Below are 25,197 nucleotides of genomic sequence, written 5' to 3' on the forward strand. Positions count from 1 at the left end.
GCCCCGAAGTAAGGACCGCAAGGTAAACGGCAGTCAGGGAGACTGCCAGAGGCTGAGTTGTTATGCAGATTGAGACAGGTTATGCAGCTGGCCAAAATAAGGGCTATTTCTGTTGCTATTTGATATATCAGAGTGGTGTGGCTGGGCTGCAGTGGGCTATACTATCGGTTTGTTGGTGGCATTGGAGTGCAGTGGGTGAGCTGTGCATGGGAGCACACTAGTGGCACAGGCTGCACCGAGGACTTGGCCTTGCTGCCTCTGCATCACTTTGGCTCTACCTTTGGGGTGCTGATCTGACCACTGCACTCACGCAGCAGCCTCCTAACCTCACAACAGGCTCACCTGCATGATCCTCCTGTAGTACTGAGCTCGCTGCCCCCGTATGCTAGCACGAGGCCTCACGTCACTCCTTCAACAGAAACTGCCTCTGGGACACTGCCACAATACTCCCATTCCCATTCCCCCCCCCCACCCCCCCCCCCCCCCCTATTGCCCTTCTCCCAACTCGGGTGGATGCGCAGGGGCCACCACATCCTACCAGTTGCTCTTGTGTCGGTCCTCACTGGACACCTCAGTGACTGCTACAGTTCCAGACGAGAGGTGGGCAGCGGGGCAGATAACAGTAACAAGGGGCTGCAGCTTCTCAGCAAAGTTGTGTGGATACTGCGCGCCTTGGGAGTACACCTGTCAACACCCTTATCCACCAGAGAATACCATAGTCTAGATTTCTCTTTGTTCTCATGCTGTGATTAGTCTTAGTTGGTTAGTTTCTTGTATATGCTTGGTGAGATCACCTGGCCTCACTTAGGATGGATTGTTCTAGACTTTGGCATCTGTGGGACTCCAGCATGCGCATTCCAGGGTTCCTGGCTCATAAGCCTCTTTTCCTTGGTATGAGGTGTCGCTTTCTAGAGTTTTCGGGGTTCCCTCAGTCTGCTCTCTCTCTCCTGTCTCATCCTGCAGTTATTATGAAGACAAAGTCTTTGTTTATTGGCACCTGTGTAGGGACTGTCCCGACATCTAGACTCTGGCCAATTATGAGACTCAAAAACAGAGAAGCATGCAACTGTGGTTCTTCAAATGTTACATACTACTGTGGCATGGATCACACTCCACACAGCATGCAGCCAGTGTGTCTGCACTGTACAGAAAGGGGCAGTTGTCAGGGAGACAAGGGTGAGACTTCTACAGATGGGGCATTGAGGATGACAGAAGGTCAGCTTGTTTGACTGCAAAGTTACCACAAACCTCTTGACACCAGTATGAAATCAAGAGCCAAAGGCACACCTGTTTAGTTTGCTTCCCTCTTTTTTTTCGTTTTACTAAGTGATAGGGTTGAGAAATTGCCTTGCGATCTCCTTCACAATGGGTACATGCGACTTGGAAGTATCCTAAGTTCCATAGTGCTGAGGAGTTCATAAATGTTTCTCAAGGTACATTTGGAAACCTGCAAAAGTCACATTTCCCAGGCGTAATCTTAGCAAACATTTGTGCATTCCATATTTGTAGGAGTAAACAAAACCGTGTATACCTGGTTCCATGAAAATCTATAGAACAAATGCACTCCCCTCCCTTTCAGAGGGGGTCTTTTTTTCACCTTAAAAAGTTTTACATCTGTGTTTCAAGTGTAACATTTATGAATATATATGAATGTGCAAGTTTCTAGGTGTACACAGAATCGGGTGACATTTTATTGCCCTGCACTACCCACTTCTTATGGTTCATTTACTCACATAAAAATCTTTGCATAAGTGACTCAAATGCCAAACAACGACCTTTTCCATGCGTAAGGCAACATTACACTTAAAAGAACCTGGCACATAGCATTTACACCCTGACAGCACCATGCAGCGTTCATCTTCTTGTAAAATGTTACTGTCCAGCCATTAGTATAGCTTTTGGAAAATAGTGACTATTTTGATTTTTTTTAAAAAGCAAATGGACTGGTGTACATTGAGGTGAAGTGACTGCGGGAGATTTCCTTGATTATCAGTTGGCCGCTCTTTTACTGGATGATACATCTATTCTGTGACTATTTACAGTCCTGTTATGTAAGATCTCCCAAATCATTCACAATAAGTAACACAGAGAGATTGACAAGATGATTCTTCTGAAACTCTGATGAGAAAGAGAATAAGAGCATAATTAAAACACGGATGCATCCAGAACTCTGCTGTGATTAGAACTCTTTCATAATGACAGAGCCCTACTGTGATCAGAAAGCATCCAAATAAAAAACCCATATATGTTATGTGGATTTGCAGAGCGTGGCTAATACAGTAATGGTATATATGAACAGGAGCCTGGAGCGTGTTCAGAAAATACAATTGTTCAAAGATGTGACACTGAGCTCTTGTGTATTCAGTTTGTTTAGATCAGTGTGTGGTGTAATCCGAGAAATGCTGGAACCATGTCAGGCCATAATATGAGCAAGTCCTATCAAAGCTACCCTACAAGGTCAACACCACTGTCAAATCAGTGCTTGCCACCAAATGAGAAACGTCTATTTCTTGTACCTTGAACAGTTAGCTATTTCATAAAATTCCAAACCCCTGGAGGTTATCCAAAACCTTCACCATTTACCAGACTAACCACGTGAGACCTTGCCACGCAGATCAGACTTGCTTGCCAGGCAAGCATCACACCAGACACTGATCTTGTTGATCTTCATAGATTGACACCCTCAGTACTTTGGTACTGACTTGGACATTTCTCTTTAGTTTGCACACAGACCCTAGAAGACAAGATGAGACCATCTATCAGAAGATGCTATGCAAGTGGAAAAAACGTTTTGTTCTGATGTGTACATATACCAAGAATATGCACTTCCATTCTGATTAATTTAGCCATGAATATTCTTCATGTGTTGATTTCACTGCTATCTCCATTTATTGACAGAACTCTTGTTGTGTTTCCTTTTTCACCAAACATTCTGTTGGGGCCTTTTAGAGAGTGCTTGTACTTATTTTCCTTCCATTGGGGGATAGGCTTATAAATGGGGTCTGGATATGGTATTACAAATTGATGTATTCTAGTTGAAAATTCAGTGTGTAGGTTTCATGTTAATTCAGCTTGAACTGTTACTGAAATTTCGTTTTTTCATATTACTGAACCACCATGTTTGTTTTTTCCTTGAGAGATAACATTGTCCTTCATGTCTGTTCTGCTTTTCCCCCTAAGGTAATAAGAGAAATCCAGTTAAACAATGTAGTGAGTGTACTTGTGCTTTTGATAGTCCTTTAATGAAAAATTACTAAATAAAGTGGAAAATAATTAAAATATTAGCTTGTTTTAGGGAACTATTCGAGCTGGAAGATTATTTGAGCCGATTATAGCTAGTAGAATATTATCCTGTATATGACTTATCAGAAAGACACTTTAATGAGAGGTAAAACGTCTGCTGTAGCCATATCAGCAAAATCCAGGCTATGAAATTTGTGTTGTTGCCACTTAGAGGTCAGTGTTTAACTTTCTCAAAGAACAGCTGCCTGAGCAGGATGCAGTGGTATAATTTCAAGTGGGACAGACCTTTTCCTCATTTAGGCTAGGCCAAGCTATCTTGCCTCCATTTCTCTTTATTGGAGGGATTGCTTGGTTCTTTATCCAGCAGACAAACGTTTAGGTTAATCCCATGACTGAGAAGATAACTTTTATTCCTGTGCTTGTAAAGCTATATTATTTTAATTCATAAACGTCCCTTCCATCCATCCCTGTGATTAAAAAAAAGAAAAGTCTATGATGTACCTTGTGAAGCTTCAAAGAGAAGTGAGAACGGAGTCTGGTGAAGCGCATTGGTAGTTGCTAAAAAACCTGAGCCCTTAAAGGGGCATCACCTTAATATTCCATGAGCAACTTCAGCAAACTGCGTTTTTAGTTTTCAGTCACAAATGTGCTCTTTATTTGTTTTTGATTTACATAATTTAGATTGTTAGCATTCTGTGGGCCGGCTGGATGTGCAGAAATAGCCTAGTGACTATAAATATAATGACACTTCAATAGCTGGTGCAATTTATTTAGCATAATATTAAGCCTGGGAGATGGTCCCTATGCTGAAGTTATCTTTCTATTACCAAATCTGTAGAATTACTAGCACTCTACTCTAGAAATTCTTAACTAAGAACTAAGATCGTGCTCTTTATATGGCTTGATATTTTGCTATTTGCTAGCTCTTTGGTTTAAGCTTTTTTGTTAGAAGTTGGACAAGTTAGATGTGTTTTGACCTATTTATGCTGCTAAAACACTCAATAACAATAACTAATGTTGTTACCTCCAGAATCATCTAGTTGTGAAAGTTCCTCCATATCAAGACCAGGAAATCGCCTCTCCAGTTTCAGTGGGAATTTATGTTGTGACGAATGCTGGAAGATCTCATGAAGTGCATCCTTTCACATACACTCCAGATGCATGTATGTACTTAAACATCAGTAGAAGCATGATGGGTGAGATGTAGGGAGGGGAACTCTGCAAAAAGACAAACCTAATGCTTCCTAAAACGATTTAACAATGTGAACTTCAAGTGCTGGGTACATCTAGATTTTTACACTGTGTATATGTATTGCATTGCACAGTATCTGAAGTAGAATGAGATAGAAACATTTGTATTGTAAAGATAAATGTTACATTTGAAGCAAAACATATTGTGGGGAAAAATATTTTCAAAAATATTGCATATTGAAACAATAGAATTAAAAATTTGTGGTTGCAAAACAAATGGAATAATGGCATGCCTTATAGGACAAATTTATGTTTTCTTGGGAGCAGGAGCGAGGGGGGCATCCTGCTGCTGAAGTAGAGAAAAACATTTACAGTGAAGAGAAGAAAGGTTTAGGATTCAGTGAAGGGTAGCATTAAGGGATAATAAAAGGATGTTGATTTCAGGTCTTGATAGTCTTAAGGAATAGTTTTGTTTTTTTAAGATTCAGTGAAGGGAAGATTTGTGGGGTAGCAAAGTGTCTTTTGGGATCAGGCAACAATAATACCAAGGTGATGGCTCTCAGTTTTTAGAGTTAATGTTTGGGTAGCATAAAAGAATGGTAAGGGATTTTTAGGGTCCATGGAAGGATAGTACAAAGAGGTAGAAAGGAATTATAGGTTTCAAGAAAAGGGTAGCATTAAGGGGAAGTAAGGCGTATTTAGGTTCAGAGAAACGTAGAATAAGGGGTAGTAACAGCTTTTTAGGGTTCAAGGAAGGGTAGCATTAAAGAGTGGTAAGTGTTTAGGGTTCAAGGACGAGTGTGTAACAGGGTAGTAAGGGGCTTTAGGGTTCAGAGAAGTGAGCAATAAGGGGCACTAAGGTGGTGGTAGGGTTTAAGGTTTGATAGGATTAAGAGGCAGTTTGGGGTTTTAAGGGTTCAGTGATGTGAAGTGTTGTGGGTAGTACTGGGTAATTAGGGTATAACTAGATAAATTAAAGAACGTGTGTAATAAAAATGACTTTTAAAATACATTTTTGATATTGTTACAGATAATAATGAATGACACATTATTACTTTCACAAGTTCAACTCAGTGTTAATGTAGTTGACATTTTAAAAAGTAGATTTTATTGTGTAGAACCAAATGTTTTAGACACATCTTTCTATCAGCATCTGCTTCTTAGATTATTGTAGTAATGTAAAATGTGACCCTTGTATTAAAGCCAAAAATAACTACCAGTGGCAATGATTAATTAACGTTCCACCCTTCCAAGGTTTGTTTTCCCGCTTTCATAAAACCTTACATAATGAACAGCATCTGGTGGAATACGGCTGCAACAATAAACTAATTAATTCCCAAATTTAAATTGCACATGGACCGTCTTGTGCATATCTTATTGCAGGATTAAGTTTAGACAATTGACTTTTATTGGAATAGAATTTTATTACCTAATGTCTTTCCAGGTTTGCTTCTTTCCTGTGCCATTCACTTAGTTCAAGGAACTATTGTATGAAAAGGAATTGTGCACAGTTTGACTTTTAGTCACTCTTTAGAGGAAATAAAGGTCTAACCTTTAAAGAAAATATTTCCTAATTGATATTCCATCCTTCCTAGTCCTCCAGTATATTCCAGTAGCTTTTCTAGCAGTTATCCAATACTAGCACACCCTAGTGCAGTTGTGGCAAGAGCCCACTGAGAGGTACGAAAAAGAAATGATGAAATGACCTAATAAGGATGGTGTACAGAGTCCGTGACACAAGTTCTTTTTATTTTTAGCCTCACAAACCAATATCCAGATCACTGTAAGGTAAATATTTTGTCGGAAAATGTAGCCTTTTAATAGGTGGATGTCTCCGCTCAAGGCCTCAGGCTTTAAACAGTGCTCGAATAGCAGGTGACATATATCTTCATCAGTAGTACTTTGGTTCTAAGCATCATACAGCCATGTTAGTTATATGGTTTACTGTACTATTAACACCGTTCATGAAAGAAAGGGAGGTTAACTCTCTATGGCTTCAATCAAGGACAAGTCTAAGCCCAAGTCACCAATCCTGAGTCGATCTGCCAAACCCCCTCTTCTAAAGATGGCCATTGTAAAAAAATAAAATAAAAAAAATAATACACAGGGGCTGTCTTCTTTCTCACCTCAAGACTAAGCAAAGAAAAAGGCATGCTTCATATTCTTCCTCATCACTGCAGATACCTATTTTGGAAAAGTTGAATATGCAGGTACATTTCTCCTTTTCTGAGACATCAGCAGAACAAAGAAAATCATTTGAAGATGCTATGCTTGGCATCTTCAACAATTTTTCATAAACCTGGTGCACCCGCCGCAGCCACTACTGTTCCTCATGTACCTTGAGTGTAACTTGCTGTTGTAGATTCTGCCAACTTAATCTGCTGGTATAGCCAAACCCCAGTTTGATATGTACTATAGGTGTAAAATAGATCTGCGGCTTCTGCAGGGTATCACTGACACACTTCTTCCCTTTGATTTTCTCAGTGCCAGCCCCTGAAATTAGTATCAGCAACTCAGTTTATAACAAGGAGTCAATAAAGTCAAACACAACCAGTGTATTACTAACACTTGTTACAGATCCACTCCTTCAAATTTCCATAAATAGGATAGCAGTTTATTTCAAGAAGCAGACAGAACCTTCTATAAAGCAAATTATTCAATTGTTGCCATCTTTTCTCTAAAACACACATATAGAATTGTTCTTGATCCTAAGTAGTAGGGTTCTGAGTACATCTCATGAAGGGAATTTTCCATCTTCACAGAATCCCTTGTCTTAGGAGCATTCCATTCATGTCTCAACCATCCAAAATTAGAGCTTCCTTTCCACACAATACAAACTAAGTTGAGTGTCTTCAGATATCCTTACAGCCAGGCAGAAGAAGTCCAAGCTTGCACCAGCAGATCTGGTCTTTTTGCATACACATCACTTGCTCCAAAAGACTGGTTGTCCAAGTCTCATTAGCCATGCTAAAGCTATATATTTTCCCTCTGTTCTACTAGAGAGGGAATACATTTGCTTTAGGTCGTAAGGTTTCACTTCAGCCATTAAGACAGTAAAATATGACATGCTTCTTGTTTCACTTTTTGCTATTCTTTGTGGGAGATGAGAGGTGGCCACTTCATGCTGCCTTAAAACAGGTACATTTTAACAGTAGTTAAATTAATGTAAATAAGCTGCAACATATCATGCAAACTAGCCTCGATATTTTTGATGCTATAGAAATATCTCTTGGTTTAGGAGTTATTCTGTTCCACAATCCCTGAAGGATTTCCAGGGAATTCTACTGTAACATTGTGGCTAAACTTGTTGATATGCCTTTTGGTGGCCTGTCCATCTTCAACGAAAAGGTAAACCTCTTCTTAGATACATTGAAGTAAAGTCAGACCATAGCCTGAGCTTATGTTGATGTCTCCTGCAAGACCTTTCCAGCAGCAGAACAGAAACCTTTTGGGCCTTTAGTCCAAAATACAATGAGCCAAGTCAACTTTCTCAAGTCTAGTCTTTACAGACTCAGAGGTAAACCATGGTGCCTCTTGCAACTATAGTAGCTTTCTTCCTCTACCTTCTTATGCTCCTCCTCCAGTCCAACCACCAAGCCATGATGAGCAGTTGCACATGACGTGCTATGATAGTTTTGTCATAATATGGGCATGATCAGAGCCATAGTGGACGTTGCCCTGGTTTGAGCCTTCCTTCCTCTCGAGATGGTTACACAACATTTTGTCCCTGTAGTTTCAATATTCCAACAATATAATTCAGTCAGAGTGGTCCATTCTATGTCTCTAAGGCCTTCGGCCTTTGTACATGTTTTTCGCAGCGGCTGTTTCCTCACAAACCAACTCTTCAAAAATATGTGTCAGAAGATGGCCTTAACAGCTTCACTGGTGACTACTCCACTGGTGGTATGCCCTGGAAGTTTGTCTTACTGCGGAAACTTTCTTCATGCAAATCGATCACTGAATTTAGTCACAAGTGCCTTGTTGTTAGACTGGAGTTGGATGGCTCCAATGTAATTTTGTAGTTAAACTTCCTAAAAATAAAAAATAAAACTTTTCATGAGAAACATTGTCATTAAAACGTTTTCCTTCATTGTTTTACTAAATGATGAAAAAATGAATGTCCTTCCTTCATGTCAAAAACATTCATCATTATTTCCTGAGATTACCTAGTTCCATTGTTTTTATTATCAGGGGAAAAATACCATAGATCCTCTATTTTTATTTTTTAGTGATCCTGTTTGATGGCTGGCGCACCCACACTCCTTTCCTCTTTTCTTTCTCCCATTGCTTATCCCTCATGCTATAACCTGGTCTGTTCTCCCCCCCTCAATTCCTGAAGTATATTTTTTCATTTTCCTCATCTGCTCCCTCTGCCTACACCCTGGCACCTCTATCCATACTCTGACAGCTTTACCTTAGTACCTCCAAGTATAATCTACTTTATCTACTACTGGCTGTACTAGCAACTCTACCTGTACTTGTACCTCTAACACAACCTATACTCTAGCAAGTATACCTCTAACTATACATCTATTACCTGTACCCCTGCTAATATGCCAGTGCATGCACCTTTGCTTATAGCCTAGTAACGCTACCCTTGCTTACTCTCTAGTGCTTTTGCCAATACCCTTACCGGTAACGTGGTATGGATACCCATAGATCATTTGACACCTCTGCCTATTTAGACCCATGTATTTTTACCTCTACCCTGGTAACTATGATTGTACCTACACATTGGAACCTCTTTCCCTATGTATACTGCAGTACTTATACAAGTGTTGATCCCCATTCTTTAATTCTTCTTCCCCCAATTTATATCCAAGCACCTCAGAATGACTGCCCTTGCCTGTTCCCTACTAACTCCACCGCTGCCTATTCCAGAGTACCTTTCTCCCTGTTTATTCCCTAGTACCTCTAATGATCCCTCTGCACTAGTAGTTTTGCTTCTGCCTATACCATAGTACATTTTCCTTTGTCTTTGCACTAGTATCTTTATCACTATGCCATATTACCTTTACTTGTTATACTTCTGCTAGGATATTGAACAAAGGCCACTGTTGCGATACTATTTTGTTTTTTCTAGTGGCTGTTCAGTTGACGGCCAGACATCCTACAAACTCTGTACATTTCAGCAGATGGAAGATTGTTTCATCATCATGGTCATCAGACAGAAAAGGCCACTCTTTGGTGAGATTCTCACACATCTACACTTAATGCTGTCACCAGTGACCAGATAAAAGGGATTCCGTGTTTTATCAGTCAAGGGTATTCAGGATGTAAATTGCCTGTTTCCTTGCCTCTTCTACACGGGTTTCTTTTTGATAAATTACCACATTTCATTGTTTTTGAAAAGCTTGAGAAATCTGTTACTGGCCCAAACCTTTGTAGTACCTTGATGGAATTGCAATCTTGTGGTGAATTTCTAGACCTGCTCTTCGTTTGAACTGTTTCCTTCTTGTTGCTTGCGCTTTCCAACCATGAAAGTAAGTGAATTTATTTTCTTTACACTACACATCTTTTCATTGGGACAAAGTGATATCGTCAGACCTACTTTCGTTCCAGAGGTTGTAATCTCTCTGTATTTCCCATCAGAGTTCAAACGAACCCTTTCCTCCACGGCATCCGTCTGAGACAGTGGAGTTTTTTCACAAGCACACATTCAGGAGAGCCCTAAGCTTTCAAGTGCAAATTATTCTGCCTTTGAAGTCGGATGACCAGTTCTTTGGATTTTCTGGAAAGAAGAAAGGCAAGGTCATTCAGAAGTAACCAAATGGGCTTTCACATGCGCATGAGAGAATCTTACCTTTGGCAAAGAAAAATCATAACAGAGCTGAGCGCTTATTCTGCCTTGAGTATGGCGGCTGTCTCTGTGCTGCATCTAGTTGTCTAATTTGCCCATATTTACCAAGCAGGCATCTAGCCACTTGTTTAAAGCACTAAGCTTGGCAGCTTAAATGAGGGAAATACTTCCTAATGGTTGATTGACATAAAACCTAACCTATCTACTTATGACTCTGATTTGACAGTGGTTGTGGATATGCCGTCTGTGTGAAAGATGATTTATTAGTGGAAGTTACTTAGTTTCTGTCATGTTCTTCCTGTAGCTGCCTCATAAGCTTTCCTCTTTTACTCAAACGTAGTTAATTAGTTCATGGGTAATTTTCTTTGGAACATCTGCCAGTATTTCATTTCTTTTCTCTGTCTTTGATGATTGTCTGGACCTCTTGAGTGACAGCAGTCAGAAATAATTTACCTCATAGGTGCTGTGTGGCACTTTTGTAGGACAGTTTTTCACTTATGGTTGGGGCTTCTTTGACCTGCTATTGATTCTGCAATAGTGCCACCTGACTCCAGTGAAGAAGAGGTGCTACTATGGACTGGGAAGGATTCACTATGAGGAATTTGCAGACGATCCGCACCAGAAAAAAATGTTAAGTAACTTGTTCTTTTGTACTGGTTTTGGGCAGTGCAAGTAGGAATACAGACAAATGCATTAAAGTCATGTTTATGGTCTCGCTTGACAGCCCATCTTTTGCCATACAATTACATAAGCATCACTAGAAAGGGGCTTTAGCTCCACCCACATGTTGGGAGCCAGAAGTACATGTTTTGATTGGGCAGAAGTTGCGTGCTTCCACTAAAAAAAGTGTTTGCCCTCCACTCAGCCGTGATCATTTTATTTATTTAACCAGCTACCTAAACCTATATTTTCATATGCACACAGATTATATTGTAATGCCTTTTAAGTGTCTTAGATAACTGGATCATTTATGTTGTGTCTGTCTGGCATTAGCACAGCTGAGGAAGGCAGTCATTAACTTACAAAGCTTTTTAGGTGCAACTGTCACCATCTTTTAACATACACCAATATTATTTTACTGTTCATTACTTGCACACAAATACATATCTATTACTATGCTATTTACTTGTGATGTTTCATATTAGTATATAATATTCTTTTAAAGCAAGACATATTGGCATTGCCAGTGCTTGCTAAACTATGCATCGTTTCACAGTATTCTTGCAAAGATGTTGTAAGACATTCTATGCATCTGGTTTCTCCCCATGAGCCCCAACCAATGCAGTAGGTGCAGCTTGCACCTTTCTCCATAAGTTCTAGTGTTTGTAAAGCAACAAATAAATTGTCTTGCCACTCCTTTTAATTTATTGCAGACATTGTTCAATTCAAGTGTACTTGAAGAGACACTGCCCAGAGTGCTATGCTGAGGCTATGCTCTTTGAGCAGCATTTCTGTGGCATTATGCTGTTATACTCCTTACAGGTTTCCATTTTAGGAACTCCTTGGTTTACTTTTAATTTTCACTCCTATCACACTATTAATATTACAGGTTTTAACAAACCTAAAAGTTCTGTAGAAAGGAAATTTTAAACTCGTATGTTTTTGTCTGGGGATTGCTTTAGGAAAATATCAATGACAAGTTAGAGAACCCTCAACTAGAATACTCATGAGCAGTTTTGGCTTAAATCAGGCTTATTAACTTGCAGACACTCATCTAGGATGTGCTCTTTTCATGTTGATTTTTGTGTTAGAGGTTGAATCCTTTGCAACTGGAATATGGAAAAACCATGAAATTAGGTGAGGCATAAATATAGCGTGTACCGAATTTTCAGTTTTTTTAATGCAAAGCAATAACGTGTTAATCACTCTGGTGGCCACCGCTTACACGCTCTTTTTTTTGGCTCCTGCTGACAGGACACTGGAGCATTGAGCTCGACCTTTTTAGGTTTTTTTTTTCACAAAAAATTGAGTGACCATCTCAGTAACAACTGTTTCACTCAACGTCTTTTGACTTTCTTTCATGAATGGTGTCGTTTTCTGACAGGATTTAAGGTATTTTTCCCAGGAAAATGCCTTCTCTTTTTGACAAATGCCCACATTGTGGCACAAAAAAGGCCAATACGGACTCTCATGATGTCTGTATCATCTGCCTACCTTCTTCACACCTTCCTGCCTCATGTAATATCTGCAGGTCATTTCCCAGGCGTACTCGCCACGACAGAGAGAAGATTCGCCTTCAAGGGAAAGCAGAGAGGCGACGCAAGCAAGAAGCCAGTGGGACCTCTGAGCGAGGGGAAGGTCAGTCTTCCACCAGAGCTCTTCCCTCAGCCTCCAGTGGACGTGGAAGGTCTGAGAGTCGTTTTTCTGTGAGAAAACGCTTTTGGTCGAGTAGGTACAGCACTGACATGTTCACCATAAAAGTCTGGCTCGACGTTGCACAAGCGTCATCGCACAACGTCGACAGACCGCACAACGTCAAGAGGCCGCAAGAAGTCGCTAGACTCCATGACGTCGAGGACTCTGGATGCTCGACGCATGACGTTGAGGAGTGTGTCGACATTGGTTGACTCGACAACGAGATGAAGGAAATGTCACAGTCCGACTTCGAGGTCTATGTCGACCTCTCTGTCGTCGGTACGTCGATGTCGAAGAGTCCCTCAACATCAAGGACAGAGAAAACTTCTAAAAGGAGAAGTATCTATTCCTCATTGAAGTCACAGCGTTCCAGAGATATTTCTCCTTTGCTGGTTCTCCTTCCCTCATCTCCTCCTACCACATCTCCTTCTCCTCCCACATCTCCTCTTCCAGCTGCAACTCTTCCACCGCATCCTCCACCTCAAGGTCTTCCAACCCTATTGCCGGCTTCTCCGGTGCTCCCAGCACCTACACCACTTCCGATGCCTCATGTACCGAGCACTACTCCTAGACCGCGTTCAAGATCGCACCACCATTCACATCATAGCCATCATACATCTGGCATTCTACAATGAGATCGACACTCCCTTCACAGATCGCAACAAAGATCAAGGTCACGTTCTTTCCGACGCTACCACAGTTACTATTCACCCACTCTGTCTGACTCACCTCAACCTCATACTTCACCAGTGGACGACATTAACACCTTTCAGGAAGTTCTAGTTTGAGGCGCAGCAAAACTAAACATTCCTCTGGTTGTCCCAACACCGACTACTCCAGTCATTTTTTAAACACTACAACAACGTATGGCCTCAAGACCTTTACTTCCTCTGGTGCCAGGTCTGCTAGAACCCGCCATGGAAGCCTTCCTTACACCGACCACAACAAAGCCTGCTCCTTTCAGACTAATAAAAAAAGTGTTGTCCTCCAGAACAGGATGCTTTGTTTCTGCGCTCCGACCCTCCACCTGATTCAGTGGTGATCCTGGCGGCCCACAAATCTCACGCCACTTCTCCATCTGCTACCTCACCTCCTGACAAAGAGAGTGGAAATGTGGATTCGGCTGGCCGCAAAGTATGTAGTTTGGCGACAACATCCATAAAAGCAGCAAGCACAACAGCCCTCTTGGAAAGCTACGATAGGGCCTTGTTCAACTCCCTACTCCAATTCACGGACCATCTCCTGAGGGATCAGAAAGAGGATTTTTTTTTAGAAATTGTAAAAGAAGGCGCCATGGTCTCGAACCAAACCATTAGCCCAGCGGCGGACTCATCCTTGCTCTCGGCACACTACTAAGGAATATCCTTTAGGAGGCGTGTCTGGCTGCTTCTTACGTACCTGAAACCAGATGCTCAGCAGCGCATTCAGAACTTGCCATTTTCAGGATCCACACTGTTCGCTCTCATGCCAACGATGAAATGGCAAGGATGAAGGCAGAACTGGACACTTTGAAAGCATAGGTCTTGAAAAATCTAAAGACAGAAGATCCTTCCATCTCTTCCAGCTCTGCTACCCTTCTCAGAGGGTTCAAACCCTTCAGTGGCTGTCTAATAGATCTCAGCAGCAATTCCAACGAGCCTATCAGCCTCAACGGAAGCAACAAAGAGGACAAGCGGCACACCAGCCCAGTCAGGGTACTTGACAACAACCAGCCACAAAACCCTGAAAGTTTTCTTCCCCCAAGTCCGTTAACCACTCCGGTGGGGGCAAAGTGCCACCAATTACTTGACAGAGTGGCAACGGATTACAACAGGGGCTTTGCTCAGTCGACCTTCAGGACGCCTACTTTCATATCCCCATTGCAAAAAAACATCGAAAGTTCCTACGATTTCTGGTGGGGAAACAACACTACCAATATACTGTCCTTACATTTGGTCTCAAGTCAGCACCCAGAACTTGCTCCAGGTGCATGGCTATCGTGGCAGCACATCTTCGAAAGCACCGAATATTTGTCCACCCATATCTGGATGACTGGCTTATCAAGACACCCACCTTTCCAGAAGTCCAACAGCACTTTAAATGGACATGCGATCTCCTTTATCGCCTAGGACTTCATGTTAACTTTCCCAAGTCCACGGCAACACCGGTCCAGAAACTGCACTACTTAAGAGCTACCATAGACACGCTGCAGGAAAAAGTGTATCCTTCGGAGGAACAACGTTTATCAATACTACAGAAGTGCCACATTCTCAAGACTATCCGTCGCCCAACAGTGCGCACAGTTTCCTCACTTCTATGCTCCATGGCCTCCTGCAACTTTCTAACTCCCAATGCTCACCTCCACATGCGACCCCTCTAGGAGTGCCAGAAAGACCAATGGAACCAACATACGGGAAACTGGGAACACAGAATCATTCTATCCACCCATGCAATCAAATCCCTCAGTTGGTGGTTCTCTCCAACCAATCTGCAACAAGGAATGCCTTTTCGTCCACATGCTCCGTCGCAGACCATAGTGACGGATGCTTCTCTCCTCGGGTGGGGAGCTCATATGGATCACCTACAAATACAAGGCCTCTGGTCTCCGAGGCAGAAGTCTTACCACATCAATTTCCTCGAGCTGCATGTGTTCACCTAGCTCTCAAGGCTTTTCTCCCTTTGTTCAACACCGACACCCTGCTTGTCCAGATGGACAATACAATCCCCATGTATTACCTGAACAAGCAGGAGGGAACCAAATCCAGAGTCTTGTCTCAAGAGGCCCAGACGATTTGGCACTGGCTCCTGGCCAGGAATGTGAAGATAATAGCAACTCACCTTCCAGGTGTTCAGAATGTACAAGCGGATGCCCTCAGCAGGGTTCTAGATGAGAACCACGAGTGGGTACTGAATGAAGACGTTGTTCAAGATATATTCCGTTTGTGGGGCACACCTTCTATCGACCTTTTCGCCACAGCGGACATCAGAAAATGCTGCGGCTTCGCCGCCAGATTTTACCATCCAGAATCGTTGGGGAATCCTCTGTGGATAGACTGATCCAACAAATTTCTGTACGCCTTACCACCAACTCCCCCGATCTCAGCAGTCCTAATCAAACTCTCAATGACCTCAGCCGGAATGATCCTCATTGCACCAGAATGGCCGAGACAATGGTGGTTCTCGGACCTTCTTCACTTGTCGCTCTGACCACATCTCGGGCTTCCATGCAGGCCAGATCTCCTGGCGAAATTAGGAGGTCAGATGACACCCTAACCTCTCCTCCTTGAGTTTGCAAGCATGGGTCCTGAGCTAGAACGGTATGGGCACTTACATCTTCCACAGGACTGTATGGAAATTCTAAGAGGCAAAACGACCTTCCACCCGAGCTGCATATGCCTTGCATCTGGTGTTTCTCCAAGAAGATAGACCTTACATCTTGCCAGGAGGATGTCATCCTACCATATTTGTTACACAAAGCAAAATCTGGTCTGCATTTCTCTTCTATTAAAGTCCATCTGGAAGCTCTGACTTCATACAGAGAAGGTTCTTCAGAAACCTCTTTCTTTAAGCTGCCAGTCATAAAAGATTTCCTAGAGGGAATAAAAAACGTTTTTCCACCACTTAGGCTTCCTTCTCCACCATGGGAGCTGAACGTGGTTTTTTCACGTCTCATGCATCATCCATTTGAGCCCATACACAAAGCATCTCTCCAACACCTCACTTGGAAAATGGCTTTCCTTGTGGCAGTGACATCAATATGCAGGGTTAGCGAGATTCATGCTCTCTGTGCTCATGAGCCCTACACAGTGTTCCACTCCTCCAAAGTAGTGATGCGAACGCATCCTAAATTCTTACCCAAAGTTATTTCTGACTTTCTTGTCAACCAGACGATTTCCTTGCCAACTTTCTTTCAAAACCCATCCACTCCAGCTGCGAGGGCACTCCACTCTCTAAACGTAAAGTGGGTTTAAAAATTATTTTTAGATAAAACCAAATCTATTCGAAAATCACAACACTTATTTATTAATTATGGACCGGTTTGTACCGGCCTGGCCACCTCTAAACAACAATCTCTTGGTGGATTGTCTCTTGTATTCTTTATTGCTACCAAAGAGCTAACAAAACCCTAGCTGGCAGACCAAGAGCGCATTCTACCAGAGGCAAGTCTGCCACAACTACCTTGTTTAGGAATGTTCCCATGGCAGATCTCTGCAGGGCTGCGACCTGGAAGTCTGTCCACACGTTCACTAAACATTACTGTCTTGACTCTGATGCCAGGACAGATGATCAAGTAGGACAAGCTTCTCTCAGAAACCTCTTTGCGGTATAATGCATTGCAGTATTGTTCTGTCTACTTCCCCGCTGTTTCTGGGATGGACTTGCTATTCTAGTCAACGCTTATGACTATACATGGAAATCCCCTACGGGTGAAGGAATAGTTTCTTACCTGTAACTCCAGTTCTCTCGTAGGGGTATTTCCATAATAGTCACAAGCAACCCTCTCCCTTCCGCGGTGGAGTAGACAAAATAATATCTCAGGTATACCATGACTCTCAGCGATAACTGCCTACAAAAATACCTGAGGTAACTGCCTCACTCTAGCCATGAAGGGATACTGGAGGTCTGTCTGTTATTAAAGACACAGTCCCCTTTTTTCTTCATTTATAATGGCAGCCTATGGGCTACACTGCCCTGCACTCCTTCATCCTTATTCTGCATTACAAAAAGGTTTGTGAAGGATTTTTTCTGCAAAAATGTTCAACTCTTTCATGCTTTTGAACGCATGTGCCTTAGAATACGGCCCTTCTTGAAAGCAGACAAGATGAAGGCATTTGGACTCTATAGCCTTTCCCTTTAGGCTGCATATTGGCATTCTTAAGTGATTTTGCAGGCCTTCCTGAAGTAAGGCGAACATCAACACTTAAGAAGATATTTTGAAAAAGTGCTCCGGGGTCCCCGCAGGTGGGCAGAACTATTCAACGCTTATGACTATCATGGAAATACCCCTACTAGAGAACTTGAGTTACAGGTAAGAAACTATTCCTTCTGTTTCATATTTCCATGACAGTTAATCATTGCCGTTGCCCACTTTTCTTTCAAAATCCCACCTGAGTTGTAAGAACAGCATAGTATTCCCTAGATGTCAAGAGAGCACTTCATGCCACGTTAAATCACTTTAAATGCATGAATTTGTGAATTGTAGCTGTTGGCAATGTGAAAAAAGACCAAGACTTGTCTAGGCAGCAAAATTGCTTGATAAGTGGTTGCATCAGTTACCTTCTGGGAAATGGACCTCTAACAAGATGAGTAATTGTGCTTTCTACTAGAGGTAAGCCTGGAACAGGGCTCCACTGAGAAATATTTGCTGTGATTTCTACGTGGTCAAACACTACTGCAGTGCACTTACACATGGGGCAAGTGGTGCTGAAAACTTCTGCAGATGAAGCAACAGTTTCCTCTCGTGCTATTCAAGGTAATGTTTGCTTAGTATTATGTTCAAGATAAATGTGCATATATGAAAGATACAATGCTGGAGAAGAATGTTACTTACGTGTAACTAGTACTCCGTTGTTGGCTGTTATCTTTCATAAATTCACTTACTACCCTTCATGCTTTCTTTATGCAGGCATTGACAGGGTCAGTTAGACTCAGTTGTCACTTTAAAAACATTTTGTTCCTGATTTTACACTAGCTCAATACTGGGTGAGCACAAATTACACTCAGTCTACACAGGCAATTGCCTTATAATGTTTCTTGGTGGTAATTGCCCTTGCAAACCTGTGCTGTAAAATAGTAATAGTATTCAAAACTGGTACACTTGCTATTTGTGCTTGTTATTGCCCCTTTAATTTACGGGTAGTTGTAAATCAGGTGCATATACCACCCATCTATAGCTAGCAAGATGTGTGTTTAATATACACAGACAATGTGATAATATTGGAATTTAAAATTGCTCAGGAACCAAGCCTTACTAAATTGTCCAGTCATTTACTACTACAAAAGGCATAATTATAAAATAATGCATGTCACTTTATAAAAGATGCCAACACAGGTGAACTAACATTGCTGATAATCAGTAGCACAAAACACTTTATTTTCTAGGGCTGGAGACAGGCAGCTGTGGGCAAGTGAAAAGGAGCCAAGCAGGGACAAGCCTGTCAATAGTAGGAGGCCGTTCAGATGAATCTGGGTTGACAGACATTTATTATAGATATTAATAGTATACATATAGATCTGACTACAGAATACCCGATTTTTCAAAACATGTTAATTATACAATGAAAATAATGGCAGAGTTCATGTTGAGATTTTGAATGGCTGACAAAGGAAACTGAGTAAAGTAAATGTAATAGTGCTGGTCTTCAAGACTTCAGCTACCCTTAAAGTATTTAAAGGAAGATGAATGGTGCTGTGATGAGTACCATTGTGGTAAATATGTGTAATAATCTGGCTGAGGATGCGTGGCAGGCAGTTATTGAAGACCATTCAGAACATTGGGGTGTCCTTATCTGGTGTTTTCTTTGGTGCACAAATAAATGAGATGGTAGATATTCAGGACTGTGAATAAAACCTTTTGGTCATTATACTAATATTTGCACCATGACTGGTATAGAAGATCAACATTTAAAAGTAATTTAATATATAGGGCATCTTGTAACAGGGATTTAATATATAAAATGACAAAATCATTAAATTAAAGCTACATAAATGATGTAAACGAAAGTTATGATGGGAGCAAATAAAATAAGTCTTAGGGTTGCATCAGGACTAAAAAGTGTCTATTCAATGTTGCAGGGTACTGAAGATAATAGGATCAGCCTCTCAGTCTACACGCAGTAATGTCTTCTTTCAACTACATTTCCCACTTCTGGAGGTTACTTTTCCAGAAGGATTAGATACAAGTACAAAATATGTACACAAGAGCTCACAACCAAATATTCTACAGTGGGACTAAAATAACAGGACATTGAGGACTTCCTGGTGATGGATACAAATTAATGTAAAAGACTGTACTGCTCCTCCTTTTTAACCACATAGTTAATCAGTTATGGAGAAAGGGATGTTAGTTGTCTCTATGGAATCATTCTTAATAGCACTAAACAAAGATGTGGGATTCCAGAGACCCCTTCTATTGAATGTTTTTATTGATGCTAAATAGTGGGAGGACAAACAACACATCTTCATTAAAAAGTCCAGAGAGGTGCACCCAGTCATCACTGAGTGTGTCAGGATTCTCTTTCCCTCATACCTCCCTCACAATGTCTCTCCCCCACCTCCAGAAAAAAACATATACACTTTTGAAGGTTTTTTTTTTAACATAATGTGCTGTAAGGTTATTCTTATTGATGACTTACGCCCCATCACTCAACCAAAGAATTGTAGCTAGTACATCTTTTCTGATAATCTGTATAAGAAAAATTCAGAGCCTTAAAGATTGAAGGATATGATAGCAGAGGGATGCTAGTGAAAAGATGAGAGTACAAGGTTCCATACAGATTTGTAATCGTTATATTTATCATGGGGGACTAGACACATTTTCCGTGAGCATTGTATTCCACAGTCTAAGGTACCACTGTGTTATAGAGGTGAAGATCTAATTCATTGGGAAGCCAGTGAGATTTTTGCCTCCCCTAGACAATTCTACATTAGCAGTCTGCTGGATTTAGATTGGTGTTATTAGGGGTGGTGGTTACTCCCACAATTACAAAGGCAGTACCATCTGTAATGGGGGTATCCTAAGAAATCCTTCATGGCAGCTACACTTTCTTACCAGAAAGATTTAATAGAGAGACATTACCACTAGATAAATTAAAAATGCCCAATAAAACCACAGCCTTACTAGTTTAGTGGGCTTGCGGTTGAGAAGTGCTTATATAACCGTGCAAGGTTGAGATTCTAATCGTACATCACCTTAGAATGGTCCACTCTACCCAGCTTGCTGGAGGACCTTTTCTTATTGTCATGCAAAAGATATTCCTGCTGCTTATCTTGAATGTCTTTGCTGAATATTCTCCTCCATCGCTCCTTATATTCTGAACTGAACCCCAGGGGATTCAATTACGAATCAGTAGATATTAGGTATTGTGGTAGCTGCTTGTGTTCTGGATTTTTTTTTATGGAAAAAGGTCTCTTGTTGCCACAGCTTTAATTTCCGGAGGCATCACCCAGTGCCTCAGTTGAACATACTGGAACTTCTCCCCTTTTCAAGGATGAAGGCTTGTTAACATCTGATAGTGCCCCCCCTCAAGCAAATCTGAGGTACTTTTTCACCATCCATCAGTCTTAGGGGGGCAGTATTAAAAGATAGTGTGAAAGCCAGATTGAAGGGAATGGGAGTTCAAAGGAAAGAGGTTAAAGTAAGACCTTAGTACCTGCAAACAATATCCCAGATCGTGAGGGTTGTTTTCATTGGTGTGCTTAGGTAGGCATTGGCGGGGTCTATTCTCTTTGAATAGCCAGAGCATATCAGATATTGATCTGCCTGCTGGGCCTTTTCTGTGTGGGGATGCAATTTATACATTGCTCAAAGAGACAGACTACACAGGGGGCATGCCCTGTAATATAAGACAAAATCTGTAAGGGTTAAGCCTCGCTAATTCATTGGGCATTAAAGAAGTGCATGTGATAGCTGGGGCCAACAGCTTTCCCAAAGAAACTGCTTTCTCATAGAAACTATAGGTCTTCATATATTTCTTTCTTTGGTAGCATAGGAAAGGCCTGAAATATACACATTCTTAGCAGAATATTAATGTTGAGCTCATGGATCTTCCTTATCCAGGAGAGAAAAAGGCGCATCAAAGGTTAGTGCAGAGATGATTGATTAGTTTCGGGAGAATTGCAGTGTGCAGTTTTGAGAGTACAGAGGTTATGTTTACTTACACGTACCTGGAGAACTGAGTAACCCAGTGGAAAGACAAAGCTGACTGCAGAGCCTCTACTCTATTTGGCAGATAGAAGGCATTTGTAGCACTGTGAACCTATACTAAATATAGTGTGTTTCTGAGTTGAATCAGCTTTCTAGTTTGTAGACATTTATAACGTGTAGCACTTTAACAACTAAAAGATGACATAGATTGCCATATAGGACTACTTGTTACAGAAAGGGTGACCCTGTCATCGAAGGACCACAAGGCAACAAAGTGAAATAAAGCCAAATTAATATGTTATGAATAATGCTGTGTAGAGACGTAACTGGTGTTTTGGAAAGACAAGTTAAAAATGGTGTGGTGGCAACTCATAGTTCTGTAGTCAGGATGGGACTGCTGCCAGTGTCTTTACTTACTACCTCTAAAGACCATAGCAAGTTGGATCAAGTTGGCAACAAATTAAATGGAGGTGCAGCAGTTGGCATTCTAGATGCCCAGTTGGCAGTTTATTGAAATCAAAGACGGAGCTTCTGGGTAATCAGTTAGGCAGAGACAGAAGTAAAACATGTGGTAGACGACAATCTAGATCACAATGTTGCTGTTAAACAAGATGTTCAACTTTGCTGCTCTGCTGGCCAAAATGTAATGTAATGTACAGATGTCATCTATCAGTGTGATGAAGGAGATGCAAAGGAATAGACATCCCACTGGGATTTACACTTTTTCTCTTGGGTTTTGTGGTCTAGGGGTTCTCGCCATCCTGCAGTGGGGAATTCTAGAGTGATGTGAGATTCTTCAACAATGCACTGTTTGATAGCAAGGCATGCTAGAACAGCATTGGTCTACTGCAGTGGTTCCCAACCTTTTGATTTCTGTGGACCCCCACTTTAACATGGAACCCAGGGACCCCCCACTGAATCACCATGGGAATCCGGGGACCCCCCACCTGAGTCATTACTAGAAGCTGGGGACCTAATTTGTCAATATTGGTTAATATTTTTTAATTTCCTAGTCTCTCCTGGACCCCCTGAGAAGGATTCGGGGAACCCCAGGGGTCCCCGGACCACAGGTTGGGAACCACTGGTCTAGTGCACATTTTCTGTGTTCTTGAGTCACCATCCAAGAAAGGTGACAGTGGTATTCAGTGACTCATAAAATAATTAACTAATGCAGATATTCACAAAGACCTTCAAATTCTTCTTTTGAGGAAATGAGACCTCCCTAAAATATTAAGATGCATTGCATCTTGATATAATACAGTATAGTGCATCTTGATTTCCAATGAAGCTTTGACATCAATGGTCATTTTTGGCAGTAAGTCAGGTTCAACATCATTTTAGCCTTACACTGCTAACACCTGTTCCAGTATCCTGTCCCTCGATGCCATATGGTTAAAGGTGTACACAGCCTTACCAAGAAGGTACATATTAGTGCCTTTAGCACTCATGATGAGCATTGGAAAGGTGTATTTATGTGGATGGGACGTTATAGTTAGGTTGATGTTTTACCCATAGAAAAACATAGAAATTCAGCAGTTATCGTTATACCTATGTTAAGAATCTATACCTTGTTGCCCATGGTTACGTTCCAACACGAGTTATAGTTTCTTCAGATGAGTAACTATAATTATAACTATAGCTGCTGAATTTCTATGGTTTTCGATGGGTTAAATGTCCTTTGTTTTTTTCAGTGGATTTCTATGGTTTTATTAACGCAAATGTTAATATTTATCAGGTTGCGGCCAGCCAATTAAGGCCTTACTTGTCCCCAGTTTCCGAGGAGGATCCACGGATCGGATGAAAAAAGGGCAATATCTGATAGAGACTTCTAGCTGCAGATTCCTTATCATAGAATTTCCTGGCGTCAGCTTGGATACTGGAATTTTTTGTTGAGCAGTACCCTGCGTGCACCGTCCGGTGGCGTCGTTCGAATCAGCGTCGCCTCGTAGGAGCGGTCTGTGACATCATTCGCCTATAAAGGCACAACCCCGGCACGTGTACGTCAGTTCTGTTCCTTCCGCACTGGTTAAGTGCAGGTCGAGATTTGAGTTACCCTCTGCCTTTTTTGGCAGGCCCTTTTTCGACCTTTTTGTCTACACTTTTTCAAGTCTGTGCGAGCATGTCCTCGAGGAACACTAGGTTCAACCCCTGTGGTACATGCCATTGCGCCATGTCGATGACGGACCCCCATCAGGTATGTCTCTGGTGCCTCAACAGAGACCACGGCTCGATGTCGTGTTCCGACTGCCGGCCATGGCCCCGAAAGCTTTGAGAGCTGTCTCTGAAGCTCATGACAGCCTGGCAGTCAACTTCGGTTGGCGCGACTCCTAGGAGGTCACTGTCCTGATCGAGGAGGAGGTCACAGGACTGCTCCAGGAGCCCTAAGTCTTCTTCGTCGCACTAGAGGTCCTCCAGGCACTCAGGGAAGAGGCACAAAAAGTCCAAGCGAAGGTCCACTTCACCATGCCCTTCGGGCGACAAGGCGCCTCGGAAACACTGATGTTCTGAGCACGGTTCCATGGAACCGATGCCAGGGCAACTTCAGGTACCCCACCCCTTCAAGTCCCACGGGGTAGGCAGGGGCCCCATCGAACTCCACGCTGGCGGCTTCGGCCTCTGCGCCGTTGGGGACTCCAAGATCCGAATCCGGATCTGGAACGACTCAGCGTGCACACAGTTGGCCTCCCCCCACATCGTTCCTATCGTCGACGCTTGCTGCTCCGCTGGCACCCACCGGTGGTGCGAGCCCCGTCCTCATTCTAGATGATCCGGAACGACGACGTACCACGCCAGTTCTGACTTCGACAGCGCCAACAGGGGCCAGATCAGTGCCAGAGGCTTATTTTGATCAGCCAAGTACAGGTGAGGAATGGGAGGGGTCCCATGATTCTTTAGAATATGGTTTGGACATATGGAGTAGTATGAGTAACTAGGGGAAACCAGTGGACTGCATACTTGTCCGGATACTGGCATGCTCTCACCTCTTACTGTGGCTATGGAAGAGGGAGCATCACATGCTATGGTGGTGCGTAGGGCAGCTGGACCTAGATTTGCCTTCAGTGCCATTCAGGACTGACCTCCTGACTGAGGTGCTTCAGCTGGGGGTTTCCACATCGGAACTGATGTTACCCTTTAACAAAGCCCTCACTGATGTCCTGCTGGGGACGTGGTCCAAACCCAGCAAAGGGGCGCCTGTTAATAGGACAATCTGCCGCTGCCATAGACCAGCTCCTAAAGATCCTAGTTTCCTCACCTAATACCCCACTCGGGAGAGTTTGGTGGTCCATGCCTCCACTTCCCATGGTGCCTTCCCTTCCTCTCCCCCGTGTGGGGAATCCAAGAGGCTCAATCAGCTTGGAAAGAAAATGTTTTCTTCCTCCAGCCTGGCATTGAAGTCTGTATACACCTCATGCCTATTGGGCCATTTTTCCCATACTTTATGGCATACTGTGGTACAGGTGCTGCCGCAGGTCCCAAAGGGTATGCAGGTCACTTTCTCACAAGCTGGTAAAGATGGGAGAGATGCCGCAAAGTTTACAATACGATGTGGTTTTGGCCCAACCGTCTCGCTGGGTAGGGCGATTTCTTCGACGGTGGCCCTTCGTCGCCACACCTGGTTCCGTACATCTGGCTTTTTGGGGGATGCCCAGGAAAACCTTATGGACATGCCCTTTGATGGCTCAACCCTATTTGGAGAAAAAGCGGACTCAGTGCTTGAGTGGTTCAAGGATTCTCAGGCTACGACTAGATCCTTGCGCTTCTC

At 42.4% G+C, this 25,197-nt stretch overlaps 1 protein-coding gene across 6 annotated transcripts in view; it reads left to right on the plus strand.

Annotated features, from left to right (window-relative positions):
- Positions 1–25,197, plus strand: part of NFAT5 (nuclear factor of activated T cells 5) — a 643,105-nt gene that overhangs the window by 450,635 nt on the left and 167,273 nt on the right. For all 6 annotated transcript variants that reach the window (XM_069216876.1, XM_069216877.1, XM_069216880.1 and 3 more), the window contains one exon: positions 4,274–4,406. In XM_069216876.1, coding sequence (XP_069072977.1) covers positions 4,274–4,406 — 133 coding nt within the window. The remainder of the gene's footprint in view (positions 1–4,273; positions 4,407–25,197) is intronic.

Source organism: Pleurodeles waltl, chromosome 12 (genome assembly GCF_031143425.1).
Source record: "Pleurodeles waltl isolate 20211129_DDA chromosome 12, aPleWal1.hap1.20221129, whole genome shotgun sequence".
NCBI lineage: Eukaryota > Metazoa > Chordata > Amphibia > Caudata > Salamandridae > Pleurodeles > Pleurodeles waltl.